Source organism: Somniosus microcephalus, chromosome 18, assembly GCF_052327205.1.
Source record: "Somniosus microcephalus isolate GS21.2 chromosome 18, FLI_Smic_1.0, whole genome shotgun sequence".
Taxonomy (NCBI): Eukaryota; Metazoa; Chordata; class Chondrichthyes; order Squaliformes; family Somniosidae; genus Somniosus; species Somniosus microcephalus.
Genome location: NC_141004.1, coordinates 53,139,385 through 53,156,608, shown reverse-complemented (window position 1 = coordinate 53,156,608; position 17,224 = coordinate 53,139,385). Strand labels below are relative to the sequence as shown.

Here is a 17,224-nt window from a genome sequence, read left to right as displayed (position 1 = left end):
CCTCAGTTCTTGTCTTTTTGGCTTCATTGCTAATATTTGTGCAAACATACGAACAATGGCAGACAGGAAAAGACCCTCTGGTCCATGCAGCCTGTCCCACACAATAGTGATACCAATATATACACTCTCCACCCCACCCAAAACCATCTGATCTCCTGGGAGAGGTGAAAAACCAGATTAAAAACCAGGACAATTTTGGGGAACAAAATCTGGGAAATTCCTCTCCGACGCCTTAGGCGATTGAAACTAGTCCAGGAGATCACGTTGGCCCTGATAATTCTATGCAGTACTCACCTTTTGTATGAGGTGATCTCCGCCTCCGCCTCTTGCTTGGATGTATGTAGTTTGATATTATCTGAACCCTTGGACTGTAACTGACTTGTTGCTTTCGCCAAGCTCAGTCATATGCACTGTAGTTTAGCATCTAAAAATGATGCAACACGAGACCTCCATAGTCCATACATTGTTAATTGCCTTTTGTTGCAAGGCTTTCATTGCACGTTTCTCTTTACAGATGACGGTATTGAGGCAACAGACTGCACACACGCAGAGGAAAGCAACAGCTGGTGAGAGTCCAGAAGAATTACAAATCTCAGACGGCACAGAACCTGCTCAGAAGACAACGTGGAAGGTAAATAGCTTTGGCAGGTTGTGCCAGTGGTAACTTGGGTGCAATCTACGATTTTCATCTTTTGCACAAGAATACAAAGGGTGCGCTTTTGACTTTTGTCTCTCCAGATTACTTGTAAAAGTTACCATTAGTATACTGTTCACAGTTTAGTACAGAGATAGTTTAAGGTCTTTTCAGCACTTTAGTAGTGTTGATCATTGGAATAGTGCAGAAAATGTTGGTTTGTTTTATATTATGTTGGTTTTAGAAAAATTGAATTTCACAAAGGGAATTAGAACTTTCTGCCCCTCTTGAAGAAACCCTCAGTGAATAAAAACTCATAGGGCAGGATTTTCATTGGGCCGTGGAGGCGGGATTGGAGGCGTGTGTGTCTTGTTTTGCACACTTGGTACAAAAATAATAAATTGCAGGACAACGAAGTATTACAGTTTAAACTCTTTTATGAAGCATTAGGTCTGTGACTTACTCATACAGCAGTGGGGACAAGATGGAGTTAGGACCCGTAGCCTGGGTCTTCCAGAACAATAGCAGTCCTGACAGATGCCTGCAGGCCAATGACAACTCAGCATGTGATCACATGTGAATATAATAGGTATTCCTTACAAATACCCCATTTCTTCAACTATATTTTTTTCTCATAGCATAAGGTGTTAATTCTGGAGAGCGTGGTAGCACAAAAGGAAAGCCCAGAGACCAGCCAGAGTGGGTGTCTATTCTTCCTCCAACAACCATTGCACCCCTCTGATTTTCCCTGGTTCTGGCAGATAATTTGAAAATAATTTTTTAATATTTATTATTTTTGTATTTTGGCCCTCTTACTACTCTGCAAATAAAGACAAGAACCTTTCCTCTCCTGGTCTCTTGATTGTGTCCTGACTCTCCTGCCTACATCTTTCCCTTCCTGATTTGCCCTGAGCATGCCTCAGTTCTTGTCTTTTTGGCTTCATTGCTAATATTTGTGCAAACATACGAACAATGGCAGACAGGAAAAGACCCTCTGGTCCATGCAGCCTGTCCCACACAATAGTGATACCAATATATACACTCTCCACCCCACCCAAAACCATCTGATCTCCTGGGAGAGGTGAAAAACCAGATTAAAAACCAGGACAATTTTGGGGAACAAAATCTGGGAAATTCCTCTCCGACGCCTTAGGCGATTGAAACTAGTCCAGGAGATCACGTTGGCCCTGATAATTCTATGCAGTACTCACCTTTTGTATGAGGTGATCTCCGCCTCCGCCTCTTGCTTGGATGTATGTAGTTTGATATTATCTGAACCCTTGGACTGTAACTGACTTGTTGCTTTCGCCAAGCTCAGTCATATGCACTGTAGTTTAGCATCTAAAAATGATGCAACACGAGACCTCCATAGTCCATACATTGTTAATTGCCTTTTGTTGCAAGGCTTTCATTGCACGTTTCTCTTTACAGATGACGGTATTGAGGCAACAGACTGCACACACGCAGAGGAAAGCAACAGCTGGTGAGAGTCCAGAAGAATTACAAATCTCAGACGGCACAGAACCTGCTCAGAAGACAACGTGGAAGGTAAATAGCTTTGGCAGGTTGTGCCAGTGGTAACTTGGGTGCAATCTACGATTTTCATCTTTTGCACAAGAATACAAAGGGTGCGCTTTTGACTTTTGTCTCTCCAGATTACTTGTAAAAGTTACCATTAGTATACTGTTCACAGTTTAGTACAGAGATAGTTTAAGGTCTTTTCAGCACTTTAGTAGTGTTGATCATTGGAATAGTGCAGAAAATGTTGGTTTGTTTTATATTATGTTGGTTTTAGAAAAATTGAATTTCACAAAGGGAATTAGAACTTTCTGCCCCTCTTGAAGAAACCCTCAGTGAATAAAAACTCATAGGGCAGGATTTTCATTGGGCCGTGGAGGCGGGATTGGAGGCGTGTGTGTCTTGTTTTGCACACTTGGTACAAAAATAATAAATTGCAGGACAACGAAGTATTACAGTTTAAACTCTTTTATGAAGCATTAGGTCTGTGACTTACTCATACAGCAGTGGGGACAAGATGGAGTTAGGACCCGTAGCCTGGGTCTTCCAGAACAATAGCAGTCCTGACAGATGCCTGCAGGCCAATGACAACTCAGCATGTGATCACATGTGAATATAATAGGTATTCCTTACAAATACCTGCGGGCCAATGATAATTCAATATGCAAATGTTACATCCCCATTCTTTTAAAAGAAAAATGTTATGCATTACTTTTAAACCTTTCTTCTACCTAATGTTCTAGGTAGCATAAACATACAAGTAAACTCAGCATTTAACTAGCACTGAAAACATATCAACGTTTCAATAACGATGTACAGGTTTTTTTTAGGGCAGCCATCCGCCTACACCCTTTGACAGTTCACAAGTCAAGGATAACTCGAGGCTTGACCTCTCGTCCCGACCTTGTGTGGTATGAAACTGAGCATGCTCCTGAATCGGTCAACAATTCAGGTTCAGGTTTAGGTTCAGCTAAGTATGATGTGTTTTGTGTATTGCTCTGTTCATCACACTCTGTTGAACTGCTCTGAGGGCATTTCCTCCTTTCCTCAGGCTCTCCTTCATGTATGATTTTGCTCAGCAGTGTGAGTTGTGCATCTTTCTCTGTTCCTGCTCGGATCTCCTTCAGTTTTGAGTCACTCACAGGTAAGCTGTTGTACACCATGTGCACCTGCACATCCATGCCTTCACTGAGGCTGCTGTCCTGGTAGCTAAGAGACTTTCTGGAGAGCGTGTCTGCGACAGGAATGTCTTTGCCTGGATGGTGAATGATTGTGAAATCGTACTTCTGTAGCTGAAGGATCATTCTCTGTAGCCTTGGTGGGGCTGCGGCTAGTGGTTTCCTCATGATTGACTCGAGGGGCTTGTGGTCGGATTCCACAAAGACTTGTCGGCCATAGGCGTACTGGTGGAAACGCTTACATCCAAACAGAATTGCATATAGCTCTTTCTCGATTTGAGCATAGTTGATTTCACTGTCTGTGAGAGATCTGGAAGCGTAGCCGTTGGGCTTTCCTTCTTGCAGTAATACTGTGCCTAGTCCGTACTTTGACGCGTCCACTTGTAGTCTGAGCTCTTTGTTGGGGTCGAAGTAGGCAAGAACTGGTCCTGGTTCTCTGGTGATTAGGTCTTTCATTTTCTGAAATGCTGTGTCATGTTGTTTGTCCCACAGGAACTCATTGGATTGTTTGAGCAACTGACGCATGGGTGCGTTGATTTCGGAGAGGCTCGGGGCAAACTTGGCTAAGTAGTTAACCATGCCTAGTACTGTCTCTAGCTCTGCGCGGTTCTTCGGCGGCTCCATCTTCTTGATGGCGGAGATTTTCTCTGGACCCGGCTTAATGCCATCAGTTGAGAGGCGATGCCCGAAATAACTGATCTCGGTAGATCCGATTATGCTTTTCTCGGGGTTGAGCCGGATACCTTTCTGCTGTGATCTTTGTAGCATCGCACGGAGTTTCCTGTCATGTTCCTCTCTATTCCTGCCATAGATGAGGATGTCATCTACGATTGTGACTACTCCGTCGAGGCCTTCATAGGTTTCGTCGATCTTCCGCTGGAATTCATCCTGAGCTGAGATAAGACAAAATGGTAAACGCAGAAATCGGTAGCGTCCAAATGGTGTGTTTAACGTTGTTAGCTTAGATGACTCTTCCGTGAGCTTGATAGTCCAGTATCCTGATCGTGCGTCCATTACACTGAAGCAACGTGCTCCCACTAGCTTGGCTGTGATGTCATCTATCGTTGGTAGAGGGTAGTGAGGGCGTTTGATAGCCTTGTTCAAATCTCTGGGGCCGAGACAGACTCTGAGCTTGCCTGTACGTGGTTTCTCAACTCTGTTGACCCACTCTGTCGGTTCTGTTTCCCGGACGATGATTTCTGTATTTTCCATGCTTTGCAGCTCCTCCTTCAGGCGACTACGTAGAGCAAGGGGTAGCCTTCTCGGTGGGCAAACCACAGGGGTTGTTGCTGGGCCAAGGTGAATAGTGCATTCACCTGGGACTAGTCCGATTCCTTTGAAAACGTCAGCAAACTCCTCCATGACTGTCAGCTTCTCAACTGGTGCTGTCAATGATAGCACTAGCTTGATGAGGTCCATGTCTAAACATGCCTTTAGACCTAGCACTGGAGGTGCTCGAGTGTCAACAATGTAAAAGTCCAACATCATGTCGCATTCTTTGTACTTGCATTTCATCACGCATGTGCCTTTTACAATGAGCTGCTCACCCCCATAGCTGGTCAGCATGAGTGAGGTGGGCTGTAGCACACACTCATCCTTCAAGCTGTGATACTCACTCAGAGGAATTACATTAACCTGAGCTCCAGTGCCTAGTTTAAACCTAAGCTCAGTGCCCTGTTTTCCTATCTCAATATCGGCAAAGGCTTGCTCAGTCTCTGAAATCTGTTTTTTCTGTGACACAGAATCAATAAACAGTTCCTCTGCATTTGGCTCTCTATCTGGCATTTGGCTGTCACTCACTGTGTGTACTACTCTTCCAAAAACAGTCCTGTAAACTTTAGCAAAGTGGTTCCGTTTACCACATTTAGCACATTGCCTTCCGTTGGCAGGGCAATGCTCCTTTTCTCCATGCATCTTGTTTCCACAATAACCACAGTTTTTGAAGCGTTTTATGTCTGTGTTGCTCATTTTTAGAACTCTTTGTTCTTTCTGTTCTGAAACACGCTCTCTGGGCGGTGTTCTTTGGTGTGTGTCTGTTAACTGCGTGCACTGTCTGTTCACACAAGCTGTTTGTGGCGCCGGTTATGGTTTTCAACTGTGCTTGTGCTATCTCGTGCGATCTAGCTATGTCCATAGCTTTGTCCAGCGTTAGCCCGGACCCAACATTCAAAAGTTTCTCTCTCACTTTAGCTGAATGTATTCCAAACACGATGCAGTCTCTGACCATCTCCTCTTTATCTGAATATTCACAGTCTTTTACCAGCAGTTTTAACTCAGTCACGAACTGTTCAAACGTCTCACTAGCTCCTTGTACTTTCTCCTGAAACTTGTACCTAGCGAATATCGTATTTGTCTTGGGCATCACATATGCTTCAAAATGGTCAAAATAACTTTTCAATACCTTTGCTTCATCCGCGGTGAGAGACCATGTGTTAAAAATGTCTCTCCCTTTTTCTCCGATCCACAGGAGTAGGTAGCTGCATCTTTCTTCCTCCCCTTTGCTTTTCAACAGACCCGGGAAAAATTAACTCCACGTGTTGCTTGAACTTGCGCCATTCTCTAGCTAAGTTCAAAGATTCCCAATTCATTAGAGTTAAGGGAGCTCCAACGATGTCCATTTCAAATCCCTGTTCTGACACCATGTCTTGTTTTGCACACTTTGTACAAAAATAATAAATTGCAGGACAACGAAGTATTACAGTTTAAACTCTTTTATGAAGCATTAGGTCTGTGACTTACTCATACAGCACAGTGGGGACAAGATGGAGTTAGGACCCGTAGCCTGGGTCTTCCAGAACAATAGCAGTCCTTACAGATGCCTGCAGGCCAATAACAACTCAGCATGCAAATGTTACAGTGTGGGGGGTTAAAATTGCAAAAAACTGGCAGACGGGCCCAACCCCGCCTCCAAGCAATTTTCATTAATTCGTGTCTAATGGTCCCATCTCCGTCCTGCCTCCAAGAGGCGGGATAGGCCGTTAAGGCCCTTAACAAGCACTAAGTTGCCTCTATAATGCCATTTTGAAAGGCCTTTGCGATTTTGACCCTTTCCCCACGTGAATCACGCCTGTTCTGAAACACGACGGTGAAACCTGGTGGGAGCACAATTGGATTGCTGACTATCAGCTGCAGCTCAACCATTAAAAAGAGGAGATTTGATCAGCCATCATTTGCAGGTGGCAGGACTTTGTAGTCTCAGGTCTAGGGGAACTTTTAGAAGGCATGACCACAGCTGTGGAAGTTTGGAGCCTGACACCCATCTCCAGTGTGACCTCCTGGGAAACCCCTCTCGCCACCTTCACTGAGCACTTCCTCAACTGTGGCATATACCAGAAGCATGGGAGTCATTTATTTCCTTCCCTTCTGGACATTAGATCATAATCATAATCAACTTTATTGTCATTGTTAGTGCACAAGTGCAGTACAACGAAATGTAGGCTTGCGGCTCCCGAGAGTGTACATTTAGATTAAGACATTTAAACATTCAACATACATTTGGCTTGTAATACATTAACATAAACATAACCATAATAAAGTGCATTGGCAGATGTGCAGGCTTTAGAGTTTATTTGTGGAGTTCAGTAGAATGACAGTCCTGGGAAAGAAGCTGTTCCTAAATCTGGTCGTACGGGTGCGAATGCATCTGTAGCATCTCCCAGATGGCAGGAGGGCGAACAGACTGTGGCTGGGGTGGGTAGGGTCTTTGATGATGGACCGTGACCTCCGTAAACAGCGTTTCTGGTATATGTGCTCTATGGTCGGTAGCCGGGTGCTGGTAATGCGTTGGGCAGTTTTGACTACCCGCTGCAGGGCTTTCCGGTCATAGTAGCTACAGCTGCCATACCATACTGTGATACAGTTCGTCAGGATGCTCTCTATTGTGCAGCGGTAAAAGTTAGAGAGGATCAGGGGTGACAGGTTACATCCCTTCAGCCTCCTTAGGAAACATAGGCGCTGCTGAGCCTTCTTCACCAGAGAGGAGGTATTGAGGGACCAGGAGAGGTCTTCCGTGATGTGGACTCCGAGGAACTTAAAGCTGTCCACCCTTTCCACCACATCCCCATTGATGTGGATGGGGGTGTGACTTCCGCCTTTAGACTTCCTGAAGTCCACAATGAATGATTTCTTTGGTTTTCTTGACGTTAAGGGCCAGGTTGTTATCGGCGCACCACTTCACGAGATGCTGGACCTCCTCCCTGTAGGCTGACTCATCGTTGTTGGTGATCTGGCCTACTACCGTGGTATCATCCGCAAACTTGATGATGGTGTTGGAACCATGAACAGCCACACAGTCGTGGGTGAAGAGGGAGTAGAGGAGGGGGCTCAGCACACATCCTTGTGGGGCCCCCGTGTTCAGGGTCGGGGGGAGTGGGGGGAGGTGTGGTTACCTAATTTGACAGACTGGGGACGAAGATGAGGACGAAGACCAGCCGCGGCACCAGCAGAACCAGGAACAACAGCAGCAGCAACAACAGGAGCGCCAAGCTGCTGCTCACCCACCTGAAGCTGCACAGGCCAGAAGGGGCCAGCGCATGAAAGCCCGTCTGCGCAGGAGATACCCCCCAAACAGGGTCTACAGACTCAGGGTCAGCTACCTCAACATGTCTGAGCAGCAGTGCCAAAGGCAGCTCCAGCTTTTGCGAGAGGTAGTGGGTGACATCTGCGCAATGCTGCAACAAGACCTGAGGACCAGGTGGACAACCCTTACCAGTGGCCGTCAAAGTCACCACCGCACTCAACTTTTTTGCCTCAGGCTCATTCCAGGGATCAGCAGCAGACATCAGCGGCATCTCCCAGGTGGCCGCACACACTTGCATCACGCAGGTAACCGATGCCCTCTTTGCCATCGTGCACAATCACATCCATTTCACCAAGGATCAAGCAAGTGTCACGGCGCGTGCGGTTGGATTAGCTAATCTGGCAGGCTTTCCAAGGGTGCAGGGCGTCATTGACTGCACACATGTGGCCCTTAAGGCACCCCATCGCAATCCAGGTATTTTTGTCAACCGCAAGGGCTTCCACTCCCTTAACGTTCAGCTGGTGTGTGACCACAAGAAGGAAATGTTGCATGTTTGTGCCAAGTACCCTGGCAGTTGCCATGACTCCTTCATACTGCGCCAGTCTAGTGTGCCTCCACTATTCAGTCTGCCAGACCAACTTAACGGATGGCTACTTGGAGACAAGGGCTATCCCCTGAAGACGTGGCTAATGACGCCATTGAGGAGCCCATCCAACAAAGCTGAGGAGAGCTACAACTCCAGCCACATGTCCACCAGAGCCATAATTGAGCAAACCATCGGTTTGCTGAAGATGCGCTTCAGATGCCTGGACAGATCAGGTGGAACTCTGCAGTACTCAGCAGCCAGAGTCTCCAGAATGGTTGTGATTTGCTGTGCACTTCACAACATGGCACAGCATCGTGGCTTGCAGATTCCTGAGGACCAAGTGGCTCGTCACATATCCTCCTCAGATGAGGAGGAGGAGGAGGGAGAGCGAAAATGAACATCTTGCAGAGGCCTATCAACCAGCGGCAGCAGTACGCGAGAACATTGCTACCCAGGATGCAAGGAACGCACTCATCTTGGCCAGATTTGCTTAGCCTAGCCAATCAAGCATTTTTGCCTCGCAGCTTCTTACCTGAGCATCGACAATGGCCAAGGACCAGCGGATTCCTAGCAATTTGACCACCATACTGACAATTACAAGTAATCCTAAGCCCTCAATGTGAAAGTCCCAATCGCGAAATGACACACGCCACAACTAGAGCAGTAGCCATCAGCTTTTTTATTTACATTATTCATCTGATGGCTTTTTCACAGAAAACATCAAATTTCACCCAAGTGCCTACCCTTGTGACTATTTGTGCAGTATCTTTCTCTTACACATGCTCCTACGTGGTGCTTCCCCTGTGGCTTCAGCAGATGTGGAAGCCCCTTGCTCACTTTCCTGCTGCTCCTGTCTCGACACTTTTGGCGGGCGTCCTCTGGGGTTGCGAACCTGTGAGGGTTCGGCAACAGTCTGCTGCTCCTGTGACTGTGCAGGGGTTGAGCTGCCGATCTCAGTTGGGTGTGGACTCTGGTGGGGCTCTGACCGAGGGCTCTGCAGTGGCATGGGAGTGTGAGCGCTTGGAGAGGAGCCCCCATTTCCTTGATGTCTGCCGCCAACTTCCCTCTCATGGGTCAGGTCCCCCTCAGCGCTTGCAAGTGGCTTGAGAGCACCTTGCTGCACATCAGGGGGGCCATGGGGACCCGTATCTGCACTGGCAGTCCTACTCAGAAGGACCTCCATGAAAGTTTGGTTTCTCTGTTCAATAGATGACCATCACTCCTCCAGAGATGGCATTCTATTCTGAACACTCACCATGTTTTCTGCACTCTGGCGACTTATCACCTCCATGGTGGTTGCCATCCTTTCCATGGTGATGCGTACATGCGCCAATGACTCCACAAAGGCTCTGCTCATGTTCGCTATGGACTCCTCCATTCGCTCCACACTCGCAGAGACCCTGGAGATAAAACCTGCCAGAGACTCCTGCATCTGTTCCTGGAGTTCCAGCACCACTGATCTTATGGATGGACCCAGAGGCAGAAGGTCGACATGCAGCTGAGCCAAGCTGGCAGAGTCCTGCGCCCTCCGACTGGACTCTCCACTGCTGTCCCTGTCTCCACAATCTGCTGATGGTCACTTGTGAGCTGTGATACATCAGGTGACAACACTACTCTATGTCCTGAAGGTCCTTTCCTTGGATCGCCACCTTGTCGTGGTGGAGAGGCTTGCGTGAATCTATGAACCTGTGAGCGATGCCGTTGGGAGCACAGCTCTTGGCAGGGTCACCCAAGGCGGTAAGGTCAAGGGGGAGGTTCCAGACGAAGTGAGATCCATACCAAGTCCTCAACGGTGGAACAGGCAGATGACGGTGGTAACTCTGAGTCACTTTGGTTCAGGGACTGCGAGAAGCATCACAACGGCTGTGAAGGTGGAAGAAGGCTGCAGCAGAGACGGGTCTCCAGTCGTCTCGGTTTTTCCTTGCCACTGGACCCTGGCCCCTTTTCTGTCAAGGATCGTGTGGTGGCTGGCTGTGCACCAACCACCCCACGCTAAAAGATACCACGCACAGGCGTCCTTCAGAGGGATCTACATTTACCTTTACAACATGCCAGCATAAAGTCCTGTGGCGATCAGTAAGTGGTGATGGGGGCAGGATTGTGAGGTCTGGAAGCTGCTAATCACAAGCTGGCACACTAGGCGGTGGGTGTCTGATTCAGTCGTCGGGCTCCTGGATCGAGGCAGGGGAGCCCCCCGGCAGCTACATCCACGACTGAGCAGCCCTATTTAGGATCCGCTCTGCTCACCCTGAACAGGGAGGGGGCTAGAAAAGGTGCCCCAAAAATAGCCTGCCACAATAACACCCTGTCTGGAATACCGCATCCAGAGGGGTCACCAAAATGCGGTCCTAAAGACAGAAAATTGAACTTCGGAGCATGGAATGTGCGGACACTAGTAGACAGTGCAACAAGTGATCGACCGGAGAGAAGGACGGCCATTGTATGCAGAGAGCTGAAACGATGCAACATTGATATAGCGGCCCTATCTGAAACTCGACTAGCAGAAGAAGGTCAATTGAAGGAGGAGAAGGGGGGTTACACATTCTACTGGAAAGGGAAGCCAACAGAAAATCCCCGGATCCATGGAGTTAGATTTGCCATCAAAAATGAACTTGTTAGCCAACTCTCCGAATTTCCTGTGGGAATCAATTAACGCCTCATGAAAATGCGTCTAACCCTATCCAACAATCAGATGGCAATAGTTGTGAGTGCTTATGCTCCCACCCTGGATTCGCTAGGTGAAGTAAAGGAGATCTTCTATGCTGACCTGGATAAAACCTTGTCTGGTATCCCAAAAGACGATAAAGTCATTCTTCTTGGGGACTTCAATGCCAGGGTCGGTCGGGATTACCAACTATGGAAAGGCATCATAGGAAAAGAGGGCATCGGAAAGTCCAACTCAAACGGACTACTTCTTCTCACTAAATGTGCTGAGCACAACCTCATAATCACAAACACTTTCTTCCGACAAAAAAACAAGTACAAAACCTCCTGGAGGCACCCCCGCTCAAAATTGTGGCATCTCATTGACTATGTCATTATACGGGCAAGGGATCGTCGTGATGTTCTGGTCACTAGGGCCATGTTCAGCACTGATGACTGCTGGACAGATCATCGCCTTAACCGAGCAACTATGTCCCTCAAACTAAAGCCCAAGATACGTGCTCAGAAGAAGCAGTCCGGCCAAAATTAAACATTGAGGGGGAAAAATTGGGTGAGTAGCGCCACCTGTTAGCGCCTAAAGAGGCAGTCAGTGGCTGTAGCGCCACTGGCTGCGCCTTCCGCGATATTCAGCAGGGGCGCTAATGGTGGCGTTAGTCTTTTGCGCTGCGCCGCCACCGATGACGTCATCGGTGTGCGCAGCGCCCCGATCGCAATATTTGGTAGCGAATGCCGATGTAGCGCCGTTTGCTACCCGCGCCTGGTTCACGGGGCCTTGCTGCGCTGGCAGAGGCGCAAGTTAAGGTGGAGGTGCGGGGCAGCCGCCTGCCAGCACCTCCGTCCCCGGCCTCCTGGTCCCCCCCCCCACCTCCCCTCCCCGCGGCATTGCCGGCTGTTTCCCGAGAGCCTGGCACTTCTCCTTGGTGCCGGGCTCTTTTGCCGGCACTCGCGCTGTTGCAGACCCCTCCCCCTTAACAGTGGAAGGAAGGCCTGCAGTACCGCAGCGTGCCGTGCCGCAGCGTGTGGCGCTGCGGCACGTAGCGCTGTGAAATTCACTTACAGCGCCCTAAAAGGGACGCGGAGCGCCTCGAGCCGCGCCCCGTCTCCCTCTAGGGGCACTTCAGCTGAATTTGCGGCGATCGCTAATGTGGCGATCGCGGCGCAAATTCCAGCGCCCAGGCGAACTTTGCGCCGCTTGGGCGCCTCAGGCCAATTTCTAGGCCTGAATGTCTTGACGACACTGCCATACAGCAGTGCTTTCAGGATTCCATCAGGCAAAATCTTCCAAAGGAATACCCACATGATACTGGAGAACATTGGGAACTGCTGAAAGCCACTATCCTCAACACCTCCCAGAACATACTCGGTTTTAAGTCTAGAAAACATCAGGACTGGTTTGATGAGAACGACTCAGAAATTGAGCAGCTCATAGAAAGGATAAGGAAAGCTTTCTGCGCCTGGCAAAACAACATCAGCAGCAAGGCCAAAAGAGAGGCTCATGCTAGAGTTAAGGCAGATGTCCAGCAGAGAATAAGGGAGATGAAGAACAACTGGTGGTCTCAAAAGTCCCTAGAAATACAACGTATGGCTGATACTGGGGACTCCAGAGGCTTCTTCAGTGCCACCAAGGCAGTTTTCGGACCAAGCTACCGTGGCTTAAACCCCTTACGCTCTAAGGACGGTTTAACTCTGCTCAAGGACAAGGAGGCAATTGACACAAGATGGAGGGAGCATTTTCAAGAACTGCTCAACTGACACAGTAGCGCAGATCTGGAGTCCATCAATCAATTACCGCAGAGACCAGAAAGGGAGGAAATGGGGGCACCCCCAAGCATTGTAGAAGTGAAGAATGCCATCAGGTCCATGAAAAACAACAAAGCTGCCGCTCAGATGGGATTCCAGCAGAAATCCTTAAAAAAGGTGGCCCTGAGCTCCTGACACACATACATGCCTTCCTCCTAAAAAATATGGCAGCAGGAAGAAATTCCACACGATCTCAGAGACGCTTTGATTGTTACTATCTTTAAAAAGGGGGGAAAGTCGGTGTGTGGTAACTACTGAGGTATCTCCCTTCTTTCTTCCACAGGAAAAGTGCTTGCCCGTGTCCTTGCTAACAGACTTTTGCCGTTATCTGAGGAGGTGCTTCCGGAGTCGCAGTGTGGTTTCCGACCATCCAGTGGAACAGCTGACATGATCTTCACAGCACGTCAATTACAGGAGAAATGCCGTGAACAAAAGCAACCACTGTTCATAGCTTTCATAGACTTAACTAAAGCTTTTGACACCGTCCACCGACAGACTTTATGGCATATCTTGTTTAAGCTTGGTTGCCCCGATAAATTCATCTTAGTTCCGAGGCTGCTACATGACAACATGTCCGCAGAAGTTCTCAGCAGCAGCGGTTCTATTTCAGAGCCCTTTACAGTTGAGACAGGAGTAAAACAGGCTGCATCATTGCTCCAACCCTTTTTGCAGTGTTCATCTCAGTTATCCTCCATCTCATCGGCAATGATCTGCCCACCGGAATTCAAATCCTTTACCGTACTGATGGCCGACTTTTCAATCTCAACAGGCTTAAGGCCAAGAGCAAAGTCTCCATCACTACCATTATGGAGTTACAGTATGCAGATGATAACGCCATCACAGCTCTTTCCGAGCATGATCTACAAAACACCTTGAATGCTTTTTCCAGAGCCTACAAACTTCTGGATATAAACCATGAATATAAAGAAAACCCAGGTGCTCCACCAGCCATCACCTAATCAGCTTGCAACTCCTCCCTCTATAAAGATTGATAATAACACCCATGAAAATGTCAACACCTTTCCATATCTTGGTAGCCATTTATCCTCCAAAGCTGACATTGATTCTGAAATCCATCACCGCCTGAGTTGTGCAAGTGCAGCCTTTTCTAAACTGAGGAGGAGAGTCTTTGAAAATCATGACCTCCAAGTCCAAACTAAAATTCTTGTATACAAAGCCATCATCCTTCCCACCCTTTTATATGGAGCTGAAACCTGGACTACGTACAGTAGACATCTCAAAGCCTTAGAGCAATACCACCAACGCTCTCTACGCAAAATCTTGAGGGTCAGCTGGGAGGACAAGCGTACCAACTGGAGTATACTTGAAGAGGCCAATATCTGCAGCATCACTACGCTCATCATGCAGCATCAACTCCGATGGATTGGACATGTCATTCGCATGTCAGACTCGCGTCTCCCAAAACAGGTTTTGTACTCCCAGTTGAAGGAAGGGCAGAGGCCTCCTGGTGGTCAAAAGAAGCGTTACAAAGATAACATCAAAGTAATTCTTAAAAAGTTCCATATCGATATTAATAACTGGGAGGAAATCGCACTGGACAGAGACAATTGGAGAAAATGCATCCACAACGGTGCCGCACTACATGAAAAGAATCTCCAGCGTGCCGCTGAGGATAAACGCCAGCGCCGTAAGGAGAGACAACAACTTAAGAAGACCCATACTCCAATCACTACCAATAGTCTTACATGCCCACGCTGTAGTAGAGTCTGTGGATCTCGGATTGGCCTCCACAGCCACCTGAAGACCCACAAGTAGATGACTGATGAAGGACATACCATACTCGAATTCGAGTGGTCGCCGATGATGATGATGTCCTGAAGGTCCCACTGAGGTGTGAGTGTCTGCGCTGGTGCTGGGTGTGCTGAATTCTGCTGACGCTGCGCCCTCAGAGGTTGCAGCTTCCTCTGAGGAGTCTTGAGGCTCATGCTCTTCCTCCTGGCTAGTGGGGACGGGTGCTTGCGATGGTACTGTGGGGGAGTAAAGGAAAGAGTCAGAGATGTGATGCCAAGGTTACATGCATATTGCAGATGATCAGAAGTCCATCTGTTAGAGCTTCTAAATCATTATCAGCGACTCATGCAATGTCAATGAGAGAGATGGAAAACTATTCTGTCACCAGCTTGCTGTGATGCACCCCTCTGTCCATCCCCCACTTGCGCATCTTCCTCCACTCCTATGATCTCCAGGATCGCCTCCTCCCTGGGGGTCAGGTGAGCTACTAAGGGTGGCCCTCCTTCTGTCCTCGCTCTTTCTCGCTTATTGTGAGCTCTCTTTTCCTGCAATGAGGGAGACAAGTGGAGGTTGAGTGAGAATGAAGGAGTGAGTGTAGAGATTCCATAGCATAGATACTTAGAAGGAGACAAAGATGGAGTGAGGTGGCAAGTCCAAGGGCCCTCCCTGTGTGTTGTCAGTTGTTTTCATAGCATCACTGTGATAGGGAGTGTGAGGGCTGCATAGTTGAATAGTTAGGTGAATGTGACCATAGAGAGACTGGGAATGGGTAAGGGTGCATGGATGTCAGTGTCAAGTGGGATGTGGAGGAAGAGATTGCTAAAGCTGAGTGCTGGTGAGGAAAGGCAATGGGGATCAGATTGAGGGTGATGGGAAATTCATACTCACTTTTCCAGTGCGCAGAAGGTCATGAAATCTCTTCCTGCACTGAATCCAGGTTCTGCGGGTTACTGATAATGTGTTGACCTCTTCTGCCACCTGGATCCACACAGCCTTGGTCTGCTGGGGAGGCTTCTTCCTCTCTGAAGAAGGGAAAAGCACCTATTTATAAGCTCTTGCTCCCTCAACTAAAGCCTGCAAGGCAACGTCATCAAACCTGCGAGCAGACCTAGGTCTCTCGCTGGTCATTCTGCCTCCAGGTCCCTGTAGCATGAAAGGCCAAAAGGTTGGCAGTCTGCAGAAGAAGCAAGGCTTGTTGCAGACCTTAAATGCAGCAGCAATGATGTCGTCATCGGAGGCGACTTTCAGACTGGAAAAACTCATTTGCCATGGGTTCCCACACGTTGGAACTCAATTGGCCAATTAAGTTAAAATCGCATCAATCTCCCACATTGATTTAGATTCAGGTGGATAACACGAAATGCGCATTACACGACCCCAGCCCGCCCCTGAATTAAAATCCAGCCCATAGTGCACAATAATACAATCTTTCCTCTACATTATCGTCAGCTTGCCAGAAATTAGATTACATCATTAATATTCTTTTTGAATCCAGCCCCAAGGAAAGGGAAACTTAAAAAAAAAATGGCATTGAGCTGTCTGATTATCGTGTAGAAATTTGAGAGAGCAATCCCATCAAAACCAAATATCAAAGTCAAAAAAGCCCAACTTTAGTTAGTATGGACAGCTGTATCTCAAAATTTATACAGAGAGGAGCCATCAGCACCAGTCATATTAAATTACTTTATATTAGCAATAATTATTTCAGCTATATTTATTTTAATAACATGTAGAAAGGAACATTTTAGGATTAATTAAAGTAAAAAGCCATCTAGTAAAATGTATGGCCGCAGTGCAATATCCACATCTATTCAATTAATGAAATGACCTGAATAACTCACTTGTGAATGTGGTACTCATTTGTCTTTCCATTTGTGAAATGAAAGTCCATATTACAATGTCATCTCTGTATTATTCTATAGTGAAACATTATCACTCTTGTATGAAAAGGGGATATCTAACGACGATCCTTTCTATCTGACTTTCTGTCTCTCAATCCAAAAATGACAAAAACAAGATTACTCAAGACTGCTTTTTCAAAAATGCAAATATTTTTCCTTTAAAAGCTGGTTTTGTCAGAGGTCATCAAAGTAACATAGGAACAGGAATAAGCCATTCCATCACTTGCGCCTATTGCATCATTCATGGTTGATCTGTATTCGGCTTATGTTGAGGTGGAAGTGTGAAGATGTTATAACAGGAAAAGGATTTATAGCACAGTGCTCACCTTTCCAAATCATCCCCAGTTTATGACTTTCCCCCTTCACAGTTTGTCATGCCAGTTCATTAGCATGGAGATTGAGGAAGCCGATCAAAATACCTCATTTCACCCTAGTGAACAGTTCTGGTCTCCATTTTACAAAGCTTCCTATGGATGGGAAGTGATGAGATGCTCAACAGCAAGAGAAGGCAAATGAGATTCTCAGTAATTCCTTGTGGAGCAATATGTTCTCTCCTCCCGCAATATACAAGAGGAACTTGGCTGAAACTTTTTGCGATTGCTCACTTGCAAAATAAATTGATTGGAAGGTCAAGCACCGCCAGCCAATAGCTGATGGTTCATTCAAATTATT

The 17,224-nt window shown here is 47.3% G+C and overlaps 2 protein-coding genes across 2 annotated transcripts in view; both read left to right on the top strand.

Annotated features, from left to right (window-relative positions):
* LOC147105272 (liprin-alpha-2-like) overlaps positions 1 to 679 on the top strand; it is a 67,809-nt gene extending 67,130 nt beyond the window's left edge. The window contains exon 4 of the mRNA XM_086011456.1: positions 515 to 679. Within this exon, the coding sequence (XP_085867582.1) occupies positions 515 to 664 (150 nt within the window). The 3' untranslated portion in view covers positions 665 to 679. The remainder of the gene's footprint in view (positions 1 to 514) is intronic.
* A 1,317-nt stretch (positions 680 to 1,996) lies between these two features.
* ppfia4 (PTPRF interacting protein alpha 4) overlaps positions 1,997 to 17,224 on the top strand; it is a 165,373-nt gene continuing 150,145 nt past the window's right edge. Inside the window, exon 1 of the mRNA XM_086011458.1 lies at positions 1,997 to 2,182. Within this exon, the coding sequence (XP_085867584.1) occupies positions 2,066 to 2,182 (117 nt within the window). The 5' untranslated portion in view covers positions 1,997 to 2,065. The remainder of the gene's footprint in view (positions 2,183 to 17,224) is intronic.